At 37.2% G+C, this 21,796-nt stretch overlaps 1 protein-coding gene across 1 annotated transcript in view; it reads right to left on the bottom strand.

The window, feature by feature from the left end:
- LOC145671729 (cytochrome P450 4C1-like) overlaps positions 1-21,796 on the bottom strand; it is a 99,452-nt gene that overhangs the window by 36,752 nt on the left and 40,904 nt on the right. The window contains exons 7-8 of the mRNA XM_081740932.1: positions 19,815-19,924; positions 16,685-16,753 (exon numbers count right to left, since the gene is read on the bottom strand). Of these exons, the coding sequence (XP_081597058.1) occupies positions 16,685-16,753; positions 19,815-19,924 (179 nt within the window). The remainder of the gene's footprint in view (positions 1-16,684; positions 16,754-19,814; positions 19,925-21,796) is intronic.

The following is a 21,796-nucleotide window of genomic DNA, read 5'->3' as shown; positions in this document are numbered from 1 at the left end:
AAATTTTTCAAGGGGTGCATTAATATACCCATGTCTTATGAAAGGGAATGGACCCCTGTATACGTCCATATAACCATATAGGGTAATAACACCTCATCCAAGGGGATAAATTAGGTCAAAAACCCCTGAAATTTGACTTTTTGGCAATTTTTTACCCATGAAAGGGAACGACATAGACCCCCAATACTGATAGAGGTACATACTATGGTCCTACCCTACCATACCAAATTTTTAGATTTGGCAATTTCCAAAAATTAAGGGGGTGGTCCTATGTACCCCTGCCAAAATTTAGGGGGTGGGCCATGGTACCCCTGCCAAAATTTAGAGGGGGTGGTCCTATGTACCCCTAGGTCATTGACCCCGGCCAGGGACCATGGGTCCTGAGGCAGGGACCCAGGGGCCAAAAAGTTCGGCAAAGTGACGCGATTACTACTCCATGCCCTAAGTAACTTTATACACCAAGAAGAAATCAATGTTTTGTTCGCTCAGGAAGTCGCAGTCACGGAATTCCATTACCTACCGAATCATTCTCATGTTACCAGTGTTAGTGAAACAGCTTCAGGAACCGCCATTATTTACCGCAGTGATCTCAATTTTTTGGCACCTTTACAACATCCCAGTGAGCGTATTACCACCGGAGATTTACAAAATATTCGTTTGTGCAGTGTCTATGCTAAATCTGGTTCTTCGTATAAAAGAGAACGAAATAATTTCTTTGCTACTAAACTCCCCCCGGCTTTGTATAATGGTCACTCCCCATGCATTCTTGCCGGGGATTATAAGTGCACACTTTCTCCCCTCGATGCTTATCCTCATTTCAGTGATTCGTCTGCTCTCCGTCAACTAAAACAACTTATGACTTAGTGGATGTGTGGCGCCATTTTCATCCTAATGAACCAGGACATACATTCTTCACGTCTGGATCGTCTTCCTCTCGATTGGACAGATTCTATATTAGTAAATCTCTTCTTCATGGGGTTCGAGATGTACAAATTACACCCATCTGCTTTAGTGACCACCTGGCAGTTACAATGACCATTGATCTACCCGTCTCAAAATTTTTAAAACGAAGTGGTTTGTGGTATTTTAATATCTCCATCCTACAGGAGCCTGACTACATCCATCTTATTCACGAAGAATGGGCAGATCTTTTACACCGTCATCAATATTACAAAGGATCCCTTATGCATTTCTGGGAAAAAAAGAGTCAAACCGAAGCTTCGAGTGATTACTCAACAATATTGTCGGAATCGGAATGCTTCATATTGTACTCAGTATCAATATTACACCACTCTCTTAAGAGACTACATGAAAGAACAACTTCAAGGTAGCAATTTTCGACCTCAAATTCAAGAAATTAAAGCCCACCTATTAGCCATGCACAAACGCCGCATCCAAGGTTTCACAACTCGCAGTAAACTACATCAATATGACGACTTAGAAGCTCCCGGAATTGTACAAATCAACAAAGAACTCATGCGTGGAAAGCAGAAATTTATATCTCAGCTTAAAGATGCCACCGGTCACGTGTATGTAGGTGAGCAAGTAATACATTGTGTCACAAATCATTATAAACAGCTGTATGCTAAGCCTACTTCCATCTGTGACAGTCCCGAACTTCTCAACTATCTTAATACAGTCTTACAGAAACAGGATCAAGAATATCTATCTAGTCCATTTACAGTAGAAGAGGTTAAATCAGCCATTGCTTCCGGCCGTCGAGGAAAATCTACGGGGATTGATTCCCTACCTCTAGAATTCTATATAACCTTTATCAATATTTTAGCACCCTTTCTTACGAACCTTTTCAATGAATATAGGCAGACTCTAGTTCTAGGTGAATCTCTCCGCACAGGTGTTACAGTTTTAGTACCTAAACATTCTCGCACTTCCAGTGTTAATGATTTAAGACCTATTTCCCTTCTGTGTACGGATTTAAAAATTTTAACACGCTGTCTTACTGCACGAATAAAAGTGTTTAGTGACAAACTGCTAAGTTCACATCAATATGGAATAGGCCAAAAGAACCCGATCTATAAGGCTTTATCAAATCTTAGAGATTTCATTTCCTACCAGGAATCCACTGCTCCTTCACCCGTTGCTGTTTTAGCCACGGATTATTCTCAAGCTTTTGATAGGATTAACCATGACTACTTATTCAAAGTCCTTGAGAAATATGGTTTTGGGTCCTCCTTTATTTCTCTTGTACGAGGAATTTATACGCATAGATTGTCAAAAATTAAAGTTAATGGTGGCTTAAATAACCCAATAAACATTAATAATGGTATTTTGCAAGGTGACCCAATGTCAAGTTTATTATTCAGTTTGTCCCTTGCACCACTTATATACGCGACTGAACGTTTACTCCCTGGTGTGTCTGTCTACAATACCAAACTAACTGTACAAAGTTATATAGATGATTCCCACTATTGTTTACAAAATCTGGCCGACATGAATTGCCTACAACGGTTATTAACCTTATATCAACAGGCTTCTGGAGCGCAACTCAATCACAGAAAACCAAAAATATTATGTATTCATCCAGAATACAATGCTTCATATAGCAACTACTATGATACGGTTCAAAGTGTCAAAATACTCGGTGTATGCTGGTACAATAATATCAATCAAACAGTAGAACAGTCATATAATCTAACAGCAAATAAAATCCTAAGTCTTCTTATTACTCATAGACAGCGAAACATGAACATTTTTAGTAGAAACTTATTTCTCAAAACGTCTGTTTTTAGTATTTTCAGCCACATTGAACAGATTTTACCAATGCCAGTTAAAATATCTAACCAGTTAACCAGCCAAGCTTTCTTTTTCTTATGGCATTCCAAAATCTTACGCGTGGCTAAGAATCAACTCTACCTCCCCTCACGTGAAGGAGGCATAGGCTTTTTGCACATAGAAGCACAGGTACGTGCCCTTCTTATGCACAGAAGTTGTAAGCTGGTCTGTGAACACGAGACTTCGATTACGGCTGCTGTTATCAATGTCTGCTTCCACTGTTTAGACCTTCAGGCGCCAGTACACGTGTTTCCTTGGAGCTACAAATTTCCTCATTTACGTGATGTCATACTTGATATGATATACGCCTTGCTAGCAAAAGATCCAATTGAAACTGGTTCGGTCAACAACCTTTACTGGCGCTATGTTCGCTTGTGGGTTACTAGTATACCAACTGTTGTCTTAAAGCACCCACACAAAAATTGGAATGCTATATGGAAAAACATCAACGCTTCCTTTCTCACCCACCACCAACGTACAACCTGGTATTTCATAGTCAATAATGTATACGAAACATTGGAAAAACTTCACAATATAGGTATTGTAAATAGTAATATATGCCCATACTGCAACAATCTTGATACACTAGCACATAAGTTTCATGCCTGTTCCAACGTACCAATCATTTGGACGTATTTTTGTATTTTAATTAGTAAAATTAGTCGTCTTTCACCTCATAGCTTTACTGTAACAGAACTTATTTTGTGGCCTGCTTTTAATTATTTTCCGACATTTAAAAACAATGCTGTTATCTGGATAACTATACAGACAATTATGTTTCTTGTGCATACTAATCGGCCTTATCATATAGAATTATACAAGCAATATTTGCAATATCAGGCCAGCCTTCTCTCACCTGCACGAAAAAGGAAATTTTTTGCTAACTATTTAGCTGTTCTTACAGAGTCTTTGTCCATGTATGTAATGTTATAAAAAAAACAAAAAGATGACAAATCTGTAATACACTTTTGTCACATCAGCTCATTATAATGTAGGAATAACTCGTGGTAAATCTACTAATAATAATGTAACCTGCCTGCACCGTGCAGACACCTATGTATATATGCATTGTCTTTGTTCATTATGTCAGTTTTTTTCTTCTTTTCGTTTTTCTTATTTTACCATATTTTTTTACAAATGTATTAATTCACTTTTTTTTTAATTCTTAATATGTTCATGTACTTTGTTTGTTCTTCTCAATAAAGAAGGTTTAAAAAAAAGTAGCCGAGTGAGCTAGCGCAATATACTAATAAGAAAAATTGTTGTTGGCGTGGGTTCAAATCCTGCGTTAGGAAAGTTTTTCTATTACTTTTAAATTTTTTTATAATACTTCTTTCGTTAAAATAAGATTAAAATAATATTGAAAAAGTTATTTAACGATTATTTTTTAAAATTTTCATTAAACTTTTCATTAAAATAACTTTGCCCTTGTACTTATACAGATCCATTGCAAAAGTAATTATAATAATAATAATAATAATAATAATAATAATAATAATAATAATAATAATAATAATAATAGTAGTAGTAGTAGTAGTAGTAGTAGTAGGAACGGGTTAGATTGCAGTTCAGGATTCATTTGTTTCCGTGCGATGTTGCCAAACCTAATGCCTTCTGGCTAGGGCTGAGTGTATTTCGAAAATATGCGAGGGAGACAGGGTTAGCAAGCTCATGAATGCCCGCAACTCATGTTCGTCGCATCGGTGCACTGCTGCTGCAAGTTGAATCCAATGTTGCCAGATAGATATAGGTTTCCCGTGGCATTCATAAACTTGCTAACACTGTCTCCCTCGCATATTTTTTTGTCCATTTTAAAGACAGTGGGATTTTAAATCAAGCAGTGAACATTTTAATATTAATTTCGACTATAAGACATACCTGAATTTTGGAGGCGATATTTCGAAGGAAAAAGTGCGTCCTATAATTTGTAAAATACAGTAAATACCACTTTGACTCTGAGTATGTTGTAGGTCTTCATGCCATATAAAGTCGGAACTCGGAAGTAAATAAGAGATAATAGAGTCCCAAATAGCGTACGTAACGTGAGTGAGACCCCAACCAAACTCAACAAGTTTCTCCACATGTAGTTTGAAAGAATATCTATAAACGAGAAGAGAGCCCCAGGTAAGTATACTCCAAGCAAACTCTACACATCTCTCCGCATACAATTCTAACTTAAAAGTATTCAAACGAGAGAAGGGCAGATGCAGGTAGGAACAGACGGTGGGAGCACCATATACTTTGCATACAGTAGGCTGCAGGAGAAGTTATAAGTTATCGCGAACACAAAAGCTAAGAAACCATGGTTTACAGAACAGATGTTGCAGAAAACGAGGGAAAGGAAGACATGGAAACAGGTTGATACAGAAGAGGGCAGAAATATATACGAGAACTTAAGTAGCAAGCTATGATGGAAAACAGACAGAGCAAGGGAAGAATTTTATGTATATAAAAAAGAAAACGTGAAGACATAGAAGAATTAGAATGTGCTGGGAAATATGAGGAAACGTACAAGGAAATGAAATCGATCCGAACGTCAGAGGAAACAAGGGAGTATTACGGTGGCAGTAGAAAGTATAAAAGTGGTAAGATAGCGAGAAGAATGAAATCGTAGGAAGACAGAATAAATATTCTGAGAACTTGTCTGAGGGATAGGCCGTGTGGCCTCGGTGTTAGATTAGAAAATGAAGTATGAGATGATAATAAAGGTTTTAATCTTCTTCGGGATGAGTTTTAAAAATGTTATATCCAAGAAGAAAAATAGAAAGGCGGTCAGGATAGATAATATACCAATCGGATTCATTAAGAATATGGGATACAAGGCCAGAAAGAACTGTTTAGACTCTCCAATGAAATACTGCATATGGAACAGAGAATAGAACAGTCAAAAGATTTTCACAAGACGATCATGATACCGACGGCAATAAAATGCAAGAGATGTGTTGATCATAAACTATTGTTTCATATCACATGCAGCTATAGTTATCCTTCGAGTAATGAAATGAAATTAAATCTTTTAGTTTTACGTCCCACGTTATGCCTGTTAGGCTAAAGGAGACAGTGATGATGAGAAATAATGGTGGAATGAAGAAAGTGGGAAGAAACGGGAGAACCCGGAGAAAACCCACGAGCGCGGTGTTCGTCCACCACAAAGTTCACACGGTGCGAACTGGAATCGAATCAGGGATCCCAAGAATCGGGGGTGAACGCTCTACCACTAAACCACCGCGCCCCAAACCTTCGAGTAATGAATAGAATGATTCATGGAAGAGCACATGAAAATGAGGAGGAGGAACAGTTCAGGTTTAGAAGAGGTAAATTCACAAGCAATTCAATTTGATTATTCAAGATAGCCAGTGAAAGGTTTATAGAAAAATGGAAAGAGATGTATGTTTTATTTTTTGATCTTGAAAAGGCTTTTGACCATGTGAACTGAAAATTATTGTTGGGAGTTTTAAAGAAGCTTGGGTTCATAGTGAAAAGATTGAAACTCATAAAAAAATAATACATGAATCAACACTAAGTTTTAGAATAAAATAGGAAATGACGGAAAAGAGTACAATTACAAAGAGAATTCGACTGGAATGGTGTCTCTCGCCATTATTTAATATCTATATAGAAAATATAGTAAAATAAGAGTCTACTTAATAAAACGACATTTCTATAGGAGGTAGAATAATTAGGTATATATGTTTTTCAGATGACATGGAACTTGTTGCGGAGTCTGAAAAGAAAGTCAACAATATGTTAGAAAACTTGAGGAAGATCTGTGAAGAATACGTGATGGAAGTAAATGCCAGAGAGGTCAAAGCTAGTATGATTAAATTGAAGCAATCAGAGTTAAATTGGGAAGTAGGAGGGGAATAAAACGTGTGAATTGTTTTCCATATCTGAATAGTATTATTAGGGATGATGTGAAGTGCGAACGTGAAATAAAGGCAAGGATAAGAATGATAAAAAAAATCTTTATCAGGAAGAGAAGTCTGTTCTGTGGATTCTTGAGAACATAGAGTTGAGAAAAAGATTCATAAAATGCTTCGTGTTTAGCAGCGGCGCAAATCTGTCTTCAACATTGCAGGAGGGGTCGGGTGAGACCATTTTTCTTTTAAACGATGTTAGAAATATTCTAGAAGTTGATGGCGTGGAGCGGCTCAGGCCCACAAACCGGACCGTTATGCCAAGTGATTTGGTTTACTTTGGTTTGAGAAATAATGCTGTGAAGGATCAGGGGAGCAGAGTTGTTTTCAACATTGGGAAGCGCGCAGATTTGAAGCTTATTCTGAGAAACATCAAATTCATCTCACTTTCCCTTATAGCAATCGGACACAAATCATCACATCCCAGAAAACACATTTTAAATCTTATTACTGGGGAGACAATCACCCCAGTTCCAAGATTGTAAGGGACATGTCCCCCTCATCCCCTCGGGATTTGCGCCAGTGGTGTGGAGCATGGGCGCCCGAAGAAAATTTTTTAGGAGGGGGCTTAAATTCTTGGTTGCCATATTACGTTTGGTATCTTTTTATTTGTATTAAGAGAACCTTAAGAAGTATAATATATTTTTGTAAGCCAGCAAGGGGAAGGTAGGCTCGGGCCCAATCCTGGTCTCCCCTTCGGGCGCCCATCGTCTAGAACATTGCATTGTACGGGGTCGAAACATGGGCATTACTCTAAAGTGATGGAAAATGACTTGAAGCTTTCGAAATCTAACAAGGGATCCTTCCGAAAATGATAGTTGCAGTGAAAGATGTGGCCTATGCCAATTGAAAGAGCTGTAACAGAGATGTTCATTCCCAAAAAATTAGCTGCCCATAGCAATAGGTTCAAGAAATATAAGGGGTTGAAGTTCGGGAAACAGCAAGGTTGGACAAGGGGGGAAAGTGCAAATTCCGCAAAAAGGGGGACAGGGCAAAGTACAATGCTGACAAGTGATGTATAGAAAGAGACTTGCCACAATAGGGAACAAATGAAGGCCACCAGTGGGGATAACAGTGTTGCCAACTGCAATGAAAAGTACATGTTTTGCAAAGAGCACTATATGAAGTGCGTGCAATATTCAGTGTCATGTAGAACATAAGATATGACGTGTATAATCAGTGGTACAATCTAACAAAAGAAAATAGAAAAACAGAAGTACGCAAAATGTGGAAAAGATGAAGTTGGCCATAATGCGCCACATTTGATCACGAGCTGTGCATATTAGAATGAACAAAACAAAAAAGCACCAACTATGCAGGAAACCGACGTACCTAGAGTTGAAAAGAAAAACGAGTTCCAAAGTTGGCAATACTGGCCATGAAAATCCAGTCAAGTCTAATATAGTTAGGCCACTCGCTTCACAAAAAGAAAATTCCGGTAAGAGGCAGCACTCGGAATGCATCAATACTAGAGTGATTGACGCAATGTCAAGTCGGGGAACATGAAATGGTTGGGTTGAGCCAACAACCGATAATAGAAGTACACATTATTTCATGGTTGGGTCGTATGTGGGAATATACAGGGTGTCCCACCAAACTTTGTGACTTGAAAGAATTGCGAAATGAACAAAAATGTGACGGATCCAGTTGTGCAGGAATGTACCAATGTCAGGAGGTGATAAAAGTCTGTGAGAAGTAAGTGCCCCCAGGATCCCCATCATAGGGCCCCAGGAGCCAACTTCAAACTTTCAAAGGGCAACAGAAGCCGAGTGGTACCTCTTTCGATAGATCATGGAATGTGCAACTACATATATAGGGAACATTTGCTATATGAAGCACGGGTTTCAAAATGGCCGACAAAAATGCACATTGTTCTTGTCACCGAGCAGATATTTTTGGTGGCCATTTTCAAATCCCATATAGTAAATATTTCTGATATGCGTTGTTGCATATTCCAAGATTTATCGAAAGAAATATAACTCGATCGATGGTGCTATTTGAAATTTTGAAGTTGGCCCCTGGGACCCTATGATGGGGGACTTGGAGGCACTTGCGTCTCCCAGAAGTTTGTCGCCCGCTGACATGGGTGCATTCCTTCACAACTGGATGTGTCATATTTGTTTTTTCGCTTTGAAACTATTTCAGTCGCAGAGTTAGGTGGGACACTCTGGATATATCATATAGGCGGTGATAGTACTACAGACAGCAACACACAGCAGATCAAGCGTTTGATTATGTTTGCTTTCTACAGGTGTGGATATGTGCCAGAAAGACCACCAAAGGTTCCGACACCTCTAGAGTACTGTTTCGAGACATTCACAGGCGATCATTGTACCATGTTTGACGGATTGGCAGTATTCTGCTGTGCTCACTCCAAATGTATCTTCTGTTTGGACCATTGTCTCATCGAACAATTGCACGTAAAATGTGGACGAGCATATACAAATGATGCGAAGGCTAATGCCTCTTGCCGGGATTTTCTCCGTGTGAAGCGAGTGGCCTAACTATATTAGACTTGACTGGATTTTCATGGCCAGTGTTGCCAACTTTGGACCTCGTTTTTCTTTTCGACTCTAGGTACGTCGGTTTCCTGCATAGTTGGTGCTTTCTTGTTTTGTTCTTTCTAGTATGCACAGCTCGTGATCAAATGTGGCGCATTATGGCCAACTTCGTCTTTTCCACATTTTGCGTACTTCTGTTTTTCTATTCTCTTTTGTTAGATTGTACCACTGATTATACACGTCATATCTTATGTTCTACATGACACTGAATATTGCACGCACTTCATATAGTGCTCTTTGCAAAACATGTACTTTTCATTGCAGTTGGCAACACTGTTATCCACACTGGTGGAATTTATTTGTTCCCTATTGTGGCAAGTCTCTTTCTATACATCACTTGTCAGCATTGTATTTTGCCGTGCCCCGCTTTTTTGCGGAATTTGCACTTTTCCCCCCTTCTCCAACCTTGCTGTTTCCCGAACTTCCAACCCTTATATTTCTTGAACCTATTGCTATGGGCAGCTAATTTTTTGGGAATGAACATCCCTGTTACAGCTCTTTCAATTGGCATAGGTCACATCTTTCACTGCAACTATCATTTTCGGAAGGTTCCCTTGTAAGTGCGGGCAAGAATGGAGAGAATTAGCTTAGTCGAGCAGAAAACGAATAAGAAGATGTTAGGAATGGTGCGAGAGAAAAGAACAATTTTAAATGTAATTTTGAAAAGAAAGAGAAACTCGTTGGAACGTTGGCTGAGAAAGAAGTGCATCGTGAGGGACATGCTAGAGGGTATGGTGGCAGAAAGGAGATGGAGGGTGCGAAGAAGGTTACATTTGGTGGACAGTATCAACAGAGAAAAATCGTACATGAAGATCAAGAACTAGCTTAAGACCAAATACCATGGGAGGTACTCAGTTGCTACAAGTGACCTGACAATAACGGAACAATACCTAAGAAGATGATACTGTTTGATAAATATATTATTTTGAGGTAGTCCCGAAACCTATTGAATGCACTCTGCATATGCTGGCTACTTGCAACTTGTACAGTTGAACAATCTGGGGCTATCAAATAAACCGTGCGATTCCTTTTCTACAGAAATTAGCTTCTAAAAGGGTAATTCCAAAGAACTGCGACATATCATTCTTTCTGTCACCATATAGGCACAGATAAAACAATGAAAATCGCATACAATTGCTCATGTACTGTTTCTTTACAAAAATCATCTTCTAATGCCTTAAGAACTTTTAGGCCATTAGAGACTTCCCACTTTTACTTCGTATGTTTACACTAGGGAATTTGAACCATCGAGAAGCGTGGGAAATGGTATCAGAGAAGATAGGAGAATAGTGCAGAGCTAGGACGCCTAAGGCACTGGAAAGCGATGCTCGCTGTCAGTCTGCCACATAAAAGAACTGGGAGAAATGCATATAAGTGCACTAATGTGCTATATTTCCATAGGAAGGATTCCGGTAGTAAAACTTGTATTATTAATTATATTTATATCTAGAGATGCAAGGGCTCGGAAAAAAACGGCTTTTTTGAAAAAAAAAATACTCGGTTTTTTCTGCTTCGCTTTTTTGCTTGGGAAATTTTGGGCTTTTTTGAAAATGTTGTTCTAAACTGATAAAGCAAACTTTGTTTCGCTTCTCTAAAACAAAACAAAAAAACCTCATTTAATTGGTGGTTGATGCAGATAATAATATGAAACCTCGAAAACAAACATGAATTTCAAAAAGATTTTTTTTTTAATTCTTAACATATTTACATTATGAATTCCAAAGGATTAACCAATATATGTAATAATATTTTAACCTCTTATATACAATAAGTACTTTAAAAATGATACACAAATAACTAGCAAAATTGTATGTAGTATTTTTACTTCAAAATATCACACTCTCTTTTTGAAGCAAAATTAAGAAGTACATGAGAAATCTGCACATCAAGAGCTTCGTTTCGGGTAGTTCTGTACATTCTTGAAATTTTTCAGTTAAGTTTTAACTTCCATATACATTGTATGAATATTTCGAAGAAATTTTTCACTGGCTGATCACATACGTAATAATCTGTTCTATCCGGTACTTCGGATCTGCAAAATCGGTAAAGCTCCAAATTCTATAATGCACTGACTGTTTCGTAAGCTTGTTCAGAATCGGAAAAGTATCGAATTTTCTGTTCATTGATCATATACGTAATAAATGAAATGAAATGAAATCTTTGTTTTACGTCCCACGGTTATGCCGGTAAGGCTAAAGGAGACGGTGATGATGAGTAATGAATGAAATGGTGGAATGAAGAAAGTGGGAGGAAACGGGAGAACCCCGAGAAAACCCACGCACACGGTGTTTGTCCACCACAAAGTTCACTTGGCGGGGGCTGGGATCAAACCCAGGACCTCAAGCACCAGAGGTGAACGCTCTACCACTGAGCCACCGCGGTGCTCATATACGTAATACACGGTTCATGTGAGCGTATGGTTTTCTAGGCTGTAGAATATATAACCACCATCACGGTTTACCCAGTTCTGAAGGTTTCTGAATTTTAAACAAGAAAATTGAACATATCGTTACGAAACTTTTTTTTTTACCAAAAAAACTATGAAATACATTTAAAAAGCAAGGAAGAATCGATCACTGTTTCAATTCACAAGAAAGACGATAAAATTGATTCTAATAATGTAATAAATCGAGGCATTTCTCTCAACATTCTATTAATATAATTGACCCCATATGCAGATGAAATTATTAGAGATTATCAGTGTGGATTTAGTCGAAATCGACCAGATATTTACCATTCGACAAACACTCGAAAAGAAATAGGAATATATTACCCAGTACATCACCTGTTTATTGATTTTATAGAGGCTTACATCTCGGTTAGGAGGGAAACATTGTACAACATTCTTACAGAATTTGGAATACCGAAAAAGATAGATTTATTAAGTGTTTAAATGAATCCCAGAGTAAAGTCCGAGTAGAAAAATGTGAGCTTCCACGTCGAGATTGGCCTGAATCAAGGATACGCGTTATCGCCGTTATTATTCAGCTTTGTTCCGGAGTACGCCATAAGAAAAATCAAAGATAGGAATCAGGGCCTAAAGTTGAATAGTATTGACCAGGTTATGGTGTATGCTGATGATGTAAATCTGATAGGAGAACAATCGAAAGAAAGCAGAGGCCTTATTAAAGGCTTGCAGGGACATGAGTAAATGCAGAGAAATCTAAATACAAGGAAGTTTACAAAGATCGTAATATGGCAAATTATGAATGCGTGAAAATATCAATTAATACTTTCGACACAGTGAATACTTTCAAATATCTTGGATCAGTATTACCAGACCAAAATCATACCCACAAAGAAATTAAATGTCAACTGAAATCAGGAAATTCTTGTTATTATTCAGTTCAAAATATTTTGTCGTCGCGAATTCTGTCAAGGAATTTAAAGCTTAAAATATATAAAATAATAATCATGCCTGTTATGCTTTATGGTTGTGAAACATGTTCGCTTACGCTGAGGGAAGAACGCAGACTGAAATTATTTGAGAATAAAATTCTGAGACGAATATTTGGACCCAAGAGGAACGGGAATGGGGAATGGCGGAAACTTCATATGGAGGAACTGCATAATTTATACGGTTTACCCAACATCGTTAGAGTCATCAAGTCTAGGAGGCTCAGGTGGGCAGGTCATGTAGCCAGAACGGAAGAAAGTAGGAACGCTTTCAAAGTTTCAACTGAAAATCTAATCGGGAAACGTCCATTTGGAAAACCTAGGACCAGATGGGAGGACAATATTAAGATGAATCTAGCAGAAATAGGAATACAGAGTAGAAACTGGATTCAATTGAATAAGAACAGAAGTCAATGGAGAGTTTTTGTGGCCATAGAGAAAAAGAGAGGGAGAATACATTTAAGTTAAGCACAACTGGACAGCAAACATGAGTGGTTAGCTTTCGCGCTTCTATCGTGAAGTCCAGGATTCAACCCCGCATTCGACCATTTTGACAAAAGTTTTTCTTAATTCCATCTGTGAATGTAGAGATAGTGCGTGTACTGTGAGTCCTGGCAGACTTCCTTTCTAATCGTTTTTAAATCTTTGTTATTACTAATTACCAGCAGTGATGGATTTGCGGAGAGGGTTAGGGTGGGGATGTCTTTCGGATTGAAGCCGCTACCCCGAAATTACGGAATTTCTAAAACAAACCAAATATTAGATTTGCCTTTACTCATAAACTTCAAGATGTCCTCAAATAAAAAGTAGGAATTTTTAGAAAAATTAAACTTTAATACGAAAAACCCCTCCCAAAATACTTTTCTAAATATCCCACTCATTATCAGTATAAAATGGTCTTCAAGGTCGTATCTGAAAGATTATAGCTGAATATACAAACAAAACGAAATATTTGTTATGCCTGTATTCGTAAACTTAACCTCCTCTTCCGTGCTCGTGGGTTTTCTCGGAGTTCTCCCGTTTCCTCCCACTTTCTTCATTCCACCATTTCACTTATCTCTCATCATCAACGTCTCCTTTAGCCTAACCGGCATAACCATGGGACGTAAAACTTAAAGATTTCAATTTTTTAACCTCCTCTTAAGTAAAAGTTAGGAATTTTTAGAAAAACCAAACATTATTCAGATAAAACCCTCCCAAATATTTTTCTAAATCCGATACTGATTATTTCTATCAAATGGTATTCAAGGCTGTGTCCGGAAGATTATTGTTAAATCATTGCACAGCTACAATATAACGGAAATGTGGAAGTATGCTCTGACAGATATATTGGAAAACGTACGCTCTGATGGATATATTGGAAAACATAAGTTTAATTATGTGCTAGAAGCTAGAGTACTAGGCTCTAAGAAGTGAAACACGGATGACGAAAGAGAAATGATGTAGAGGAGAAAAAATATCGATAATTCAGAAGTTAAAATAAAGTTAAATAGCTTATAAAATTGCCCTCAAATACTACGTACTTTATGTTCACTTTGATTCATAAACCATGTGCTCTATCCATCATTATGGTGAATTCCAGAGCGAAATATAGCATTTAGGTCATGAAATCTTATTTAACTTTAGAGTATACTATAAGAAAGCTATTAAAACAGAAATATCATGAAAATGAAAAAAGCCAAAATTTCCAAAATGCTCGTTTTATTCCCAAAAAAGCCGGCTTTTATGTGCAAAAAACCATCGATTCAAAAAAGCCGGCTTCTTTGCATCTCTATTTATATCCTTTCATAGGAAGGATTCCGGTAGTGAAACTTGTATTATTAATTATATTTATATCCTTCCATAGGAAGGATTCCGGTAATGCAACTTGTATTGTTAATTATATTTATATCCTTCCATAGGAAGGATTTCGGTAGTGAAACTTGCATTTTTAATTATATTTATATCCTTCCATAGGAAGGATTCCGGTAGTGAAACTTGCATTATTAATTATATTTATATCCTAACTCTTAACTATATATAAAACAACATGAATTGGCTTAAAATAAAGGGGTACTTCCAGTTCACGTGGAAAATTGAAATTTGACATGATTGTAGCTTTCCGAGACTGACTCCAGGAAAATTGTCAATAGTGGATATTTTTAATTTTTAAGGAATATAAAGGGGATGAAGAAATCACCCAAGTTATTTAAATGGACCTTTTTTGGACTTATAATCTCATGATTTAGGTATTTGGAATAAAAACTTCAAATTCAATATGCTTTACGTTTTCGTTAGCGTTACCTAAGTAAATTACTAAAAATTAAAAATTCCAACTTTAATGGGGTTTTATGAGCAATTGAAAAATCTTACCCATATTATTTATATGGAACACTTTCTACACCCGAAAATTATTGGGTACTACCTGTAAGCCTACAATGATTAAATTTGTTACGGTTGTAGTAGTTTATCGGGACTACCCGAGAGGAAAATTGCAAAAAGGGAATATTTTTAACTTTTAGGGGTGTAAGGGGGCGAGGAAGAAATTCTCCATGCTATTTAAATTGACTTTTTTTTTTTTTTACCTATAGTCTCATATTTTAGGTACTTGGAATTGGAATAAAAACTTAAACTTCGGTGTGCTTAGCGTTACTTACGTAAATCACCAAAAATAAAAAATTTCGACTGTAGGGTGGTTTTATGGGGAACTTAAAAATCTTTCCCATGTTATTCATATGGGACATCTTCTACATCCCAAAAATGTTTAGGCACTACCGGCACGATTAGAATGATGAAATTTAGCATAATTGAAGCCTTCTGGGACTGACTCTCAGGAAAATTACCGAAAGTGAATATTTTTAATTTTTAACGGTCTAAAGGAAAGATGGAGAAATTCCCATGTTATTTGAATGAGCGTTTTCTTCCGATACAAAATCTTATCTTTTAGATAGTTAAAATAAAGAAAGAAACTTGAAATTTGTCAGAATTGGAGGTTTAAGAGGTGCTAGGCCATGCGCCAAGTAAACGTGAGGGTCAGAGGGTAAATCCCCAAGCTGGGCAAAATTCAGGAAATGTTAAGAGCAAATGCACGAAATTCACTCCTGATGCAAAGATTGATACGTAAGAGACGCGAGGCCATAGGCCGATCAAATAAGGGTATCTGCGGGGAAGCCCGCAGCTAGCAAGACTTAGTCTTATTACTAGAATTACATTCCAGTGGCGTATCCACAAAGGGGGCCACCAGGTCCGACCCCCTCCCCCAACAAAAATTTTAAAATTCTTTTTAAATGTGTTTCGCATTGGTAGAGTGTTCATTGATAGACGCATTGATGGAGTGTTCATGTGGTCCGGACTTCGGACTTTGAATCCCCAACAAAAATTTCTGGATGTGTGTCTGGTACAGTGTTCTCATCCGAAGAAATGATTACCTTGGATATTAGTCAATATTTGTGACACAATAAACTTGTCAAATCTTTCCCCTCCCCTACACGAGTATCGTTCAACTGCAATCTTTAATTTAATTTATTCTTGTAGTGAAAATCAACTAGTGTTAGTGTTCCCTCGGAGATTCTTAGAAAAGTAAAGTGCTAAATTATTAGTAGGAACAACAAGAAAACAAAACTTATATATGTACATTTACAAAAATGTCACATTAATGGCATCGTATTCAATGTATTGTATGAATCAGATAGTGACTTACTTAGCTTGTTGATGCTTGTCGTTTGTAATGTAATATTGTATTAACTATTTTCTTATTGCTATGTTTGCAAATCCAGTCGAATGAATAAAAGTTATACCTTCAAACAATCAATTACATAAAATTTAGCTAAGGAAACCGTCCTGATAATAAATTAACTATTGTAATTGTCTATAAGCTTAACAAGACTAGATATAGGCGATTCTTAAAATTCAGAAATACTTCGATATGAACTGCAGAAAATGGACACTTTTTTCTTAACAGTTTAACATTTTAAACGTCAACAGGATAGTACGTAATTGGACAAATATTACTGAGTAATTAAAATTCAGAGATCATACCTGAGCTTCTTGTTCGTGCCCCAACATGAAAATGGTCCACGCAATGGCTGAAGATACAGTTTCATGCCCCTGCAATGGATAAATAAAGATTTTATTTATTTATTATTACTGTACTTTCAGTTGTTATAACAGGTAAAAATGTTGTTACGGCGGAATTCGTCTTAAAAACTAAAACGAATCATTGGTAATTATGCTATATACAGTAATCTATATATATAAAAGAGAACGTACAATTCTTTGTTCGCTCATCACGCTAATACGGCTGAACCAATTTCTTTCATTTTTGGGGGGTTATTAGGATTTGGACCCTAGATGGTTTTTATCATATCACTTTAATTTTTAATTACCAGTGTCTTGAGATAATTGACCATTCAGGTGTCCACAAATCCTTTGTTAGTTCATCATAGGTAAAAATAAACGTATTTATATGCAACCCGCATGACCGTGTCACTCGGCGGGTTAACATAAATGACAGGCGATATACAGCGGAAAATAGCTTGAATCTTCTGTTTAAAATTTTTTAATTGATTTGCTTATTTTTACAGGCACTTTTACAATATGCCAGCACCAGGATGACCGCAGCGAAGCGGGGCGTGTTAACATAAATGACAGGCGATATAATGTTAAGATTTACTGCAATCTTCTATGGTTTTTATCATATCACTTGAAAGCGAAAAAGTAAAAATTATCTAAGTAACAAAGTTTATTGCGTTCCGGGGTGACCGCAGCGAAGCGGGGTGAACGCTGCTAGTATATATATAGTATCAAATAATAGTGATTGACATTAAAATAAAGGTAAATAAATAAAAATGGTAACGATCAAATATGTTACATTTGAAGGAGAAGGCCAATGTTTTCTATTTTTATGAGGAGTCATTTTTTATGAATGTTTAATGTCGGTCTCCTAGAATCTGTCGTCTAATCTAATTTGTCATATATGAATATGAAAATGTGGAGTGTCAAATTGGATGGAAGCAAACTGGAGCGTCATTTGGGAAAGGCGAGGGCATTGTCCTCCTGAGTTTGAAGACTCCATAGTTTCTAGTCAATTGTATAGTAATATAGTAATAATAATAAAAAAAGTGAAACTCTTGTATATGTGGCATTTATCCGCCTCCCACGTGGCAAAATCTGAAATGACCTCCACGATCAAACAGTAAACAGTAATTTTTTTCATTTTTTTCTTCCCTCGATTGTTTATTCAGCTGGATAATTCCATAGACTTCACATATCCATAGACTTATGAATTTTATGTTCCATAGACAAATTCTAGACTGTCCCTGAGATAATTCCTTTCTAAGACACATATTAGATGATTTCAGATATGGAATACATGAACTGAAGTGAAGCAATAAAACTTAACGTATATTCTGTAATCTCGCTCTCCTGTAGGGGCAGATCCAGGGGCGATCGGGTTAATCTCTCTCCCCTCAAGAAGAGGAACCTTTCTAATTTTATATATAAATAAAACCCATCCTAGAGTTTGGAGCTCTTAAAAGTAGCTCTAAGTAGCAGTATTAACCTCCCCATAAGTCCGTCCTGGATCCGCCCCTGCTGTCCTGAAGGGAGTTCCACTCTGTATCAGAACGCTGAGTTAATGAAGTAGTTGTACTTATAATGGCTTTTCATAATATTTACTTTTGTTACCTCACATGTATGATAAATTGTATGAAATAATAATCTCAAACATTGGTGATGAACTATTCAGACTCAACAAGTGAACATTGAAATTCCTAACACTTGATCACCAAAACAAATTTAACATTGCAGTCTATGTTGATGCATGAAACACGTATTATTTAATTAAAAGAGTGATTTAAACGTCAAGAAATAAATTTAAGTTGCTGGTAGCAGCAAAGTACAAGGATCAGAAACTAATGTTACAAGACCAGTATTTCTGGAGTTCTTCTGTTATAGAGGAATGAGGAGTGTGTGATAGTTTTAATACATGGAGTTGGCAACTGTGCAGAGTTTCAGCCAGCCGTTACCTACTGCGCTAGTTGTATGTAAACACAAATGGCGGCTCGTTTGGAAAACTGAGTTAGCGAAGTCCACTCAGTTAACTTTTGTGAGCAAAACATGTAACCGTGGCTAACCAACGGTAGCTGGTAGGCGTTTACGGAGAGACTGTAATTTTTCGTAGCATGTCGCAAAACGCTGTCAAAAGTTTGCGACTGGTAGATAAAACGTCACTAAAGAGGAAAGCATGGCAGAATATATTTGAACACAGCTCGCGTGGAGAAGCTTATAACAGGATAACAGGAGGGTCAAGTTATGACATCTGATGGCGGAATTAGGAATGTCTTTCGGAAGCGTGACTGAATATGCAAGGACAGGATTTTACCAGGAATGAATCTTGAAACTCATTCCACGATGCGACAAGCGATTTAACAGGTATGGAGACTAAGCCGAAAAATAACCTAATGTACACTGTAAAATATGAGGTGTTGAAACAACACAAAATGACTACCACTTTAGTGTGTTACTTGTGTTAACTCAGCACCAAGACATCGCCTTCCGAGCATATCAGAAATAACTAGTTACTAGCTGAGAGAATTTGCATTGGTATTTATCGTTTAATATGAGCAAAGATTTGTGAAATATCTTTGACATTTATGCCAAGTAACGAATAATGTTCTATGGTTTCTGTAATCGGTCACAATAATATTGTTGTAAACCTGTCAATCGTCTGACAACAGTAGGCAACAGTTCTGCCATCTTATGTTCATATATGCTAAGACACAAGAATAACAAATAAAGAAAACAGATGGAAGCAGAGCTATCTGTGTAACTGTTGTCAGATGATTCACAGGTTTACAACAATATTATTGTGACCGATTACAGAAAAGATAGAATGTTATTAGTTACTTGCCATAAATGCGAAATATGTTTCGCAAAGCTTTGCTCATACAAAACAATAATAATAATAAAAAAAAAAACAATGCAAATACTCACAGCCAGTAACCAGGTATTTCTGATATGCTCTGTTATTTTAACACCTCATTTTTTGCTGTGTATATATTATCTATTGGCTGTATTGGTTGTATGAAATAATATATACATGTTTCACTACATACTTTGTAACCATACCTTCTGATCACTCTCCGTACGAGATAACAGAAATCATTACCTCAAACATGAAAGTATCAACTTGTTCATATATTTCTTTCTCAGTCAGTATGGTTCCTTCTTCAGAGGCTTCTATTAGAATATCCAGAAACACTTTCAGTCTTTCCTTTTCTGAAACAGAGATATGAAGAAAACTATTATAAAATCAAATACGTTAAGTACTTTATTTTACATGATTACAGAAATATAGAGATAAAAATGAAAAGAGGCGCACCCACTCTAAGGTTCCACCGAGGTCGGAAACTCTTCTTCCAAAACTTTGTAATTAACTTACATTTAATAAAAATATACTAGTTTAGCAGAGAAATGAATGATGTAGTCGTAAGATTTGATCTTACGTTTCAGTTGTACTCTTTCTTTCAGAGGCACGGTGACGCAGTGGTAAAGCGCTTATCTTTGGTACATGGGGTCCCTCGTTCGATCCCCGGCCAAGTAAGTTTGTGGTGGTCAACATCATGTCCATGGGTTTTCTCGGAGTTTTCCCTTTTCTCCCACTTTTTTATTCCACCAATTCTTCTATCATCATTCACTTGCTTTAACAATCATCGTCTCCGTTAGTTTAGATGACATAATCGTGGACCGTAAAACTCATTTAATATCTTTGCGTATGAAAGCAATCTACTTCTAATATATTTTTCTGACAATGGAACATTCCGACTTGGTGAATTTAATTGTTGAAAATGATTACCAGCACTGGATTCAGCACCAAAAGAAACAGAGAAAATGAGGGTGTTCAGGGGCAGACCGTATACTGGGTGCATACTGGGTATACCGTATACCATAATTTTGAAACCAATAGAGAGATTGAGGTCAAATGTTCGATATGAAGAATGCATGTAGAGCTCCACTGAATAGGCGTAATCTGAAAAACCGCCATGTTGGACTTAGCGCAAGAAAAGTTGAGTTGATTTTGAGTTTAACGTCCCTTTCAGGAGCGAGGCTATATGAGACGTGGACCTACTGACTAAAGTGCAACCAGAACTACATGAGCTCTCGCCGGAAATCGAACCCGGGTCTCCCACGCCTTATCCCAAGAAGAGTATACGGGAAAGGGGTTATGTGACATATATGGCTCTTGACGCACACCGTCTGTTGAAATCAATAGTGGCCAATGCTCGCTTGTGAGAATATAGGCAGTAGTACTAACAATTACTCACATTCATTTAAGATCAGAATAACATTGTTTCATACTACATAGACGTAGTCTTGTATCCGATCCAATCTTTGAACCACTTCCAACAAAAATTTTCAGGTCAAATCTTCATGCTTTAATAACTGTATTTAACACCCTTGTTAGAAGTGAACTTGATTATGGTTCTAAAGTCTGGGCAATATATATTACAAAACAACTCACAGTGTTACATAAAGAAATGCGCTTGGATATATGCCAAATCATTTGGATCACTATGATGGTTATAATGAAAAAATATGGATCCATCATTACCAGCCAGAGAGTAAACGACAGAGTATGGAGTGGAAATATTCACAATCGCCAAGCAAGAAAAAGTTCAAAACCCAATTATCCGCAGAAAATTGATGTTTACCGTTTTCTGGGACGCATAAATCCAGTACTTGAACATTATCACAGAGTGACACAACAATAAAGAGTGTTACAATGAGATGCTTACTGACACGATAAAACCTGCAATTCGAACCAAACGACGAGAACTACTGTTGTGTTGTTGCACGACAATGCCCGTCTACATACTGCTGCCCACTCTGCTGAAACGCTCGGGAACTCATTTTTGAAACAATGTCTCATCCTCCCTATAGTCCTTATCTTGCATCTTTGGCTACCCCTTGCTTGATTCACTCAAAGAGGCGTTAAGGGGCCGCCGATTCACTTCGAACCAAAAAGTGAAGGAGACGGTGAATACGTGGTTATTGCCAAAATCCTTCTTTACTAAGGGCGTCAGGAAGCTTGTGCAAAGATAGACCAAGTACGTTCAAAATGAAGGGGACTATATTGAGAAATGATATTTA

The sequence above is a fragment of the Thermobia domestica genome, chromosome 15 (genome assembly GCF_964235325.1).
Source record: "Thermobia domestica chromosome 15, izTheDome1.hap1.1, whole genome shotgun sequence".
Lineage (NCBI taxonomy): Eukaryota > Metazoa > Arthropoda > Insecta > Zygentoma > Lepismatidae > Thermobia > Thermobia domestica.
The sequence above is the reverse complement of the archived record's forward strand: the minus strand, read 5'-3'. Positions and strand labels throughout refer to the sequence as shown.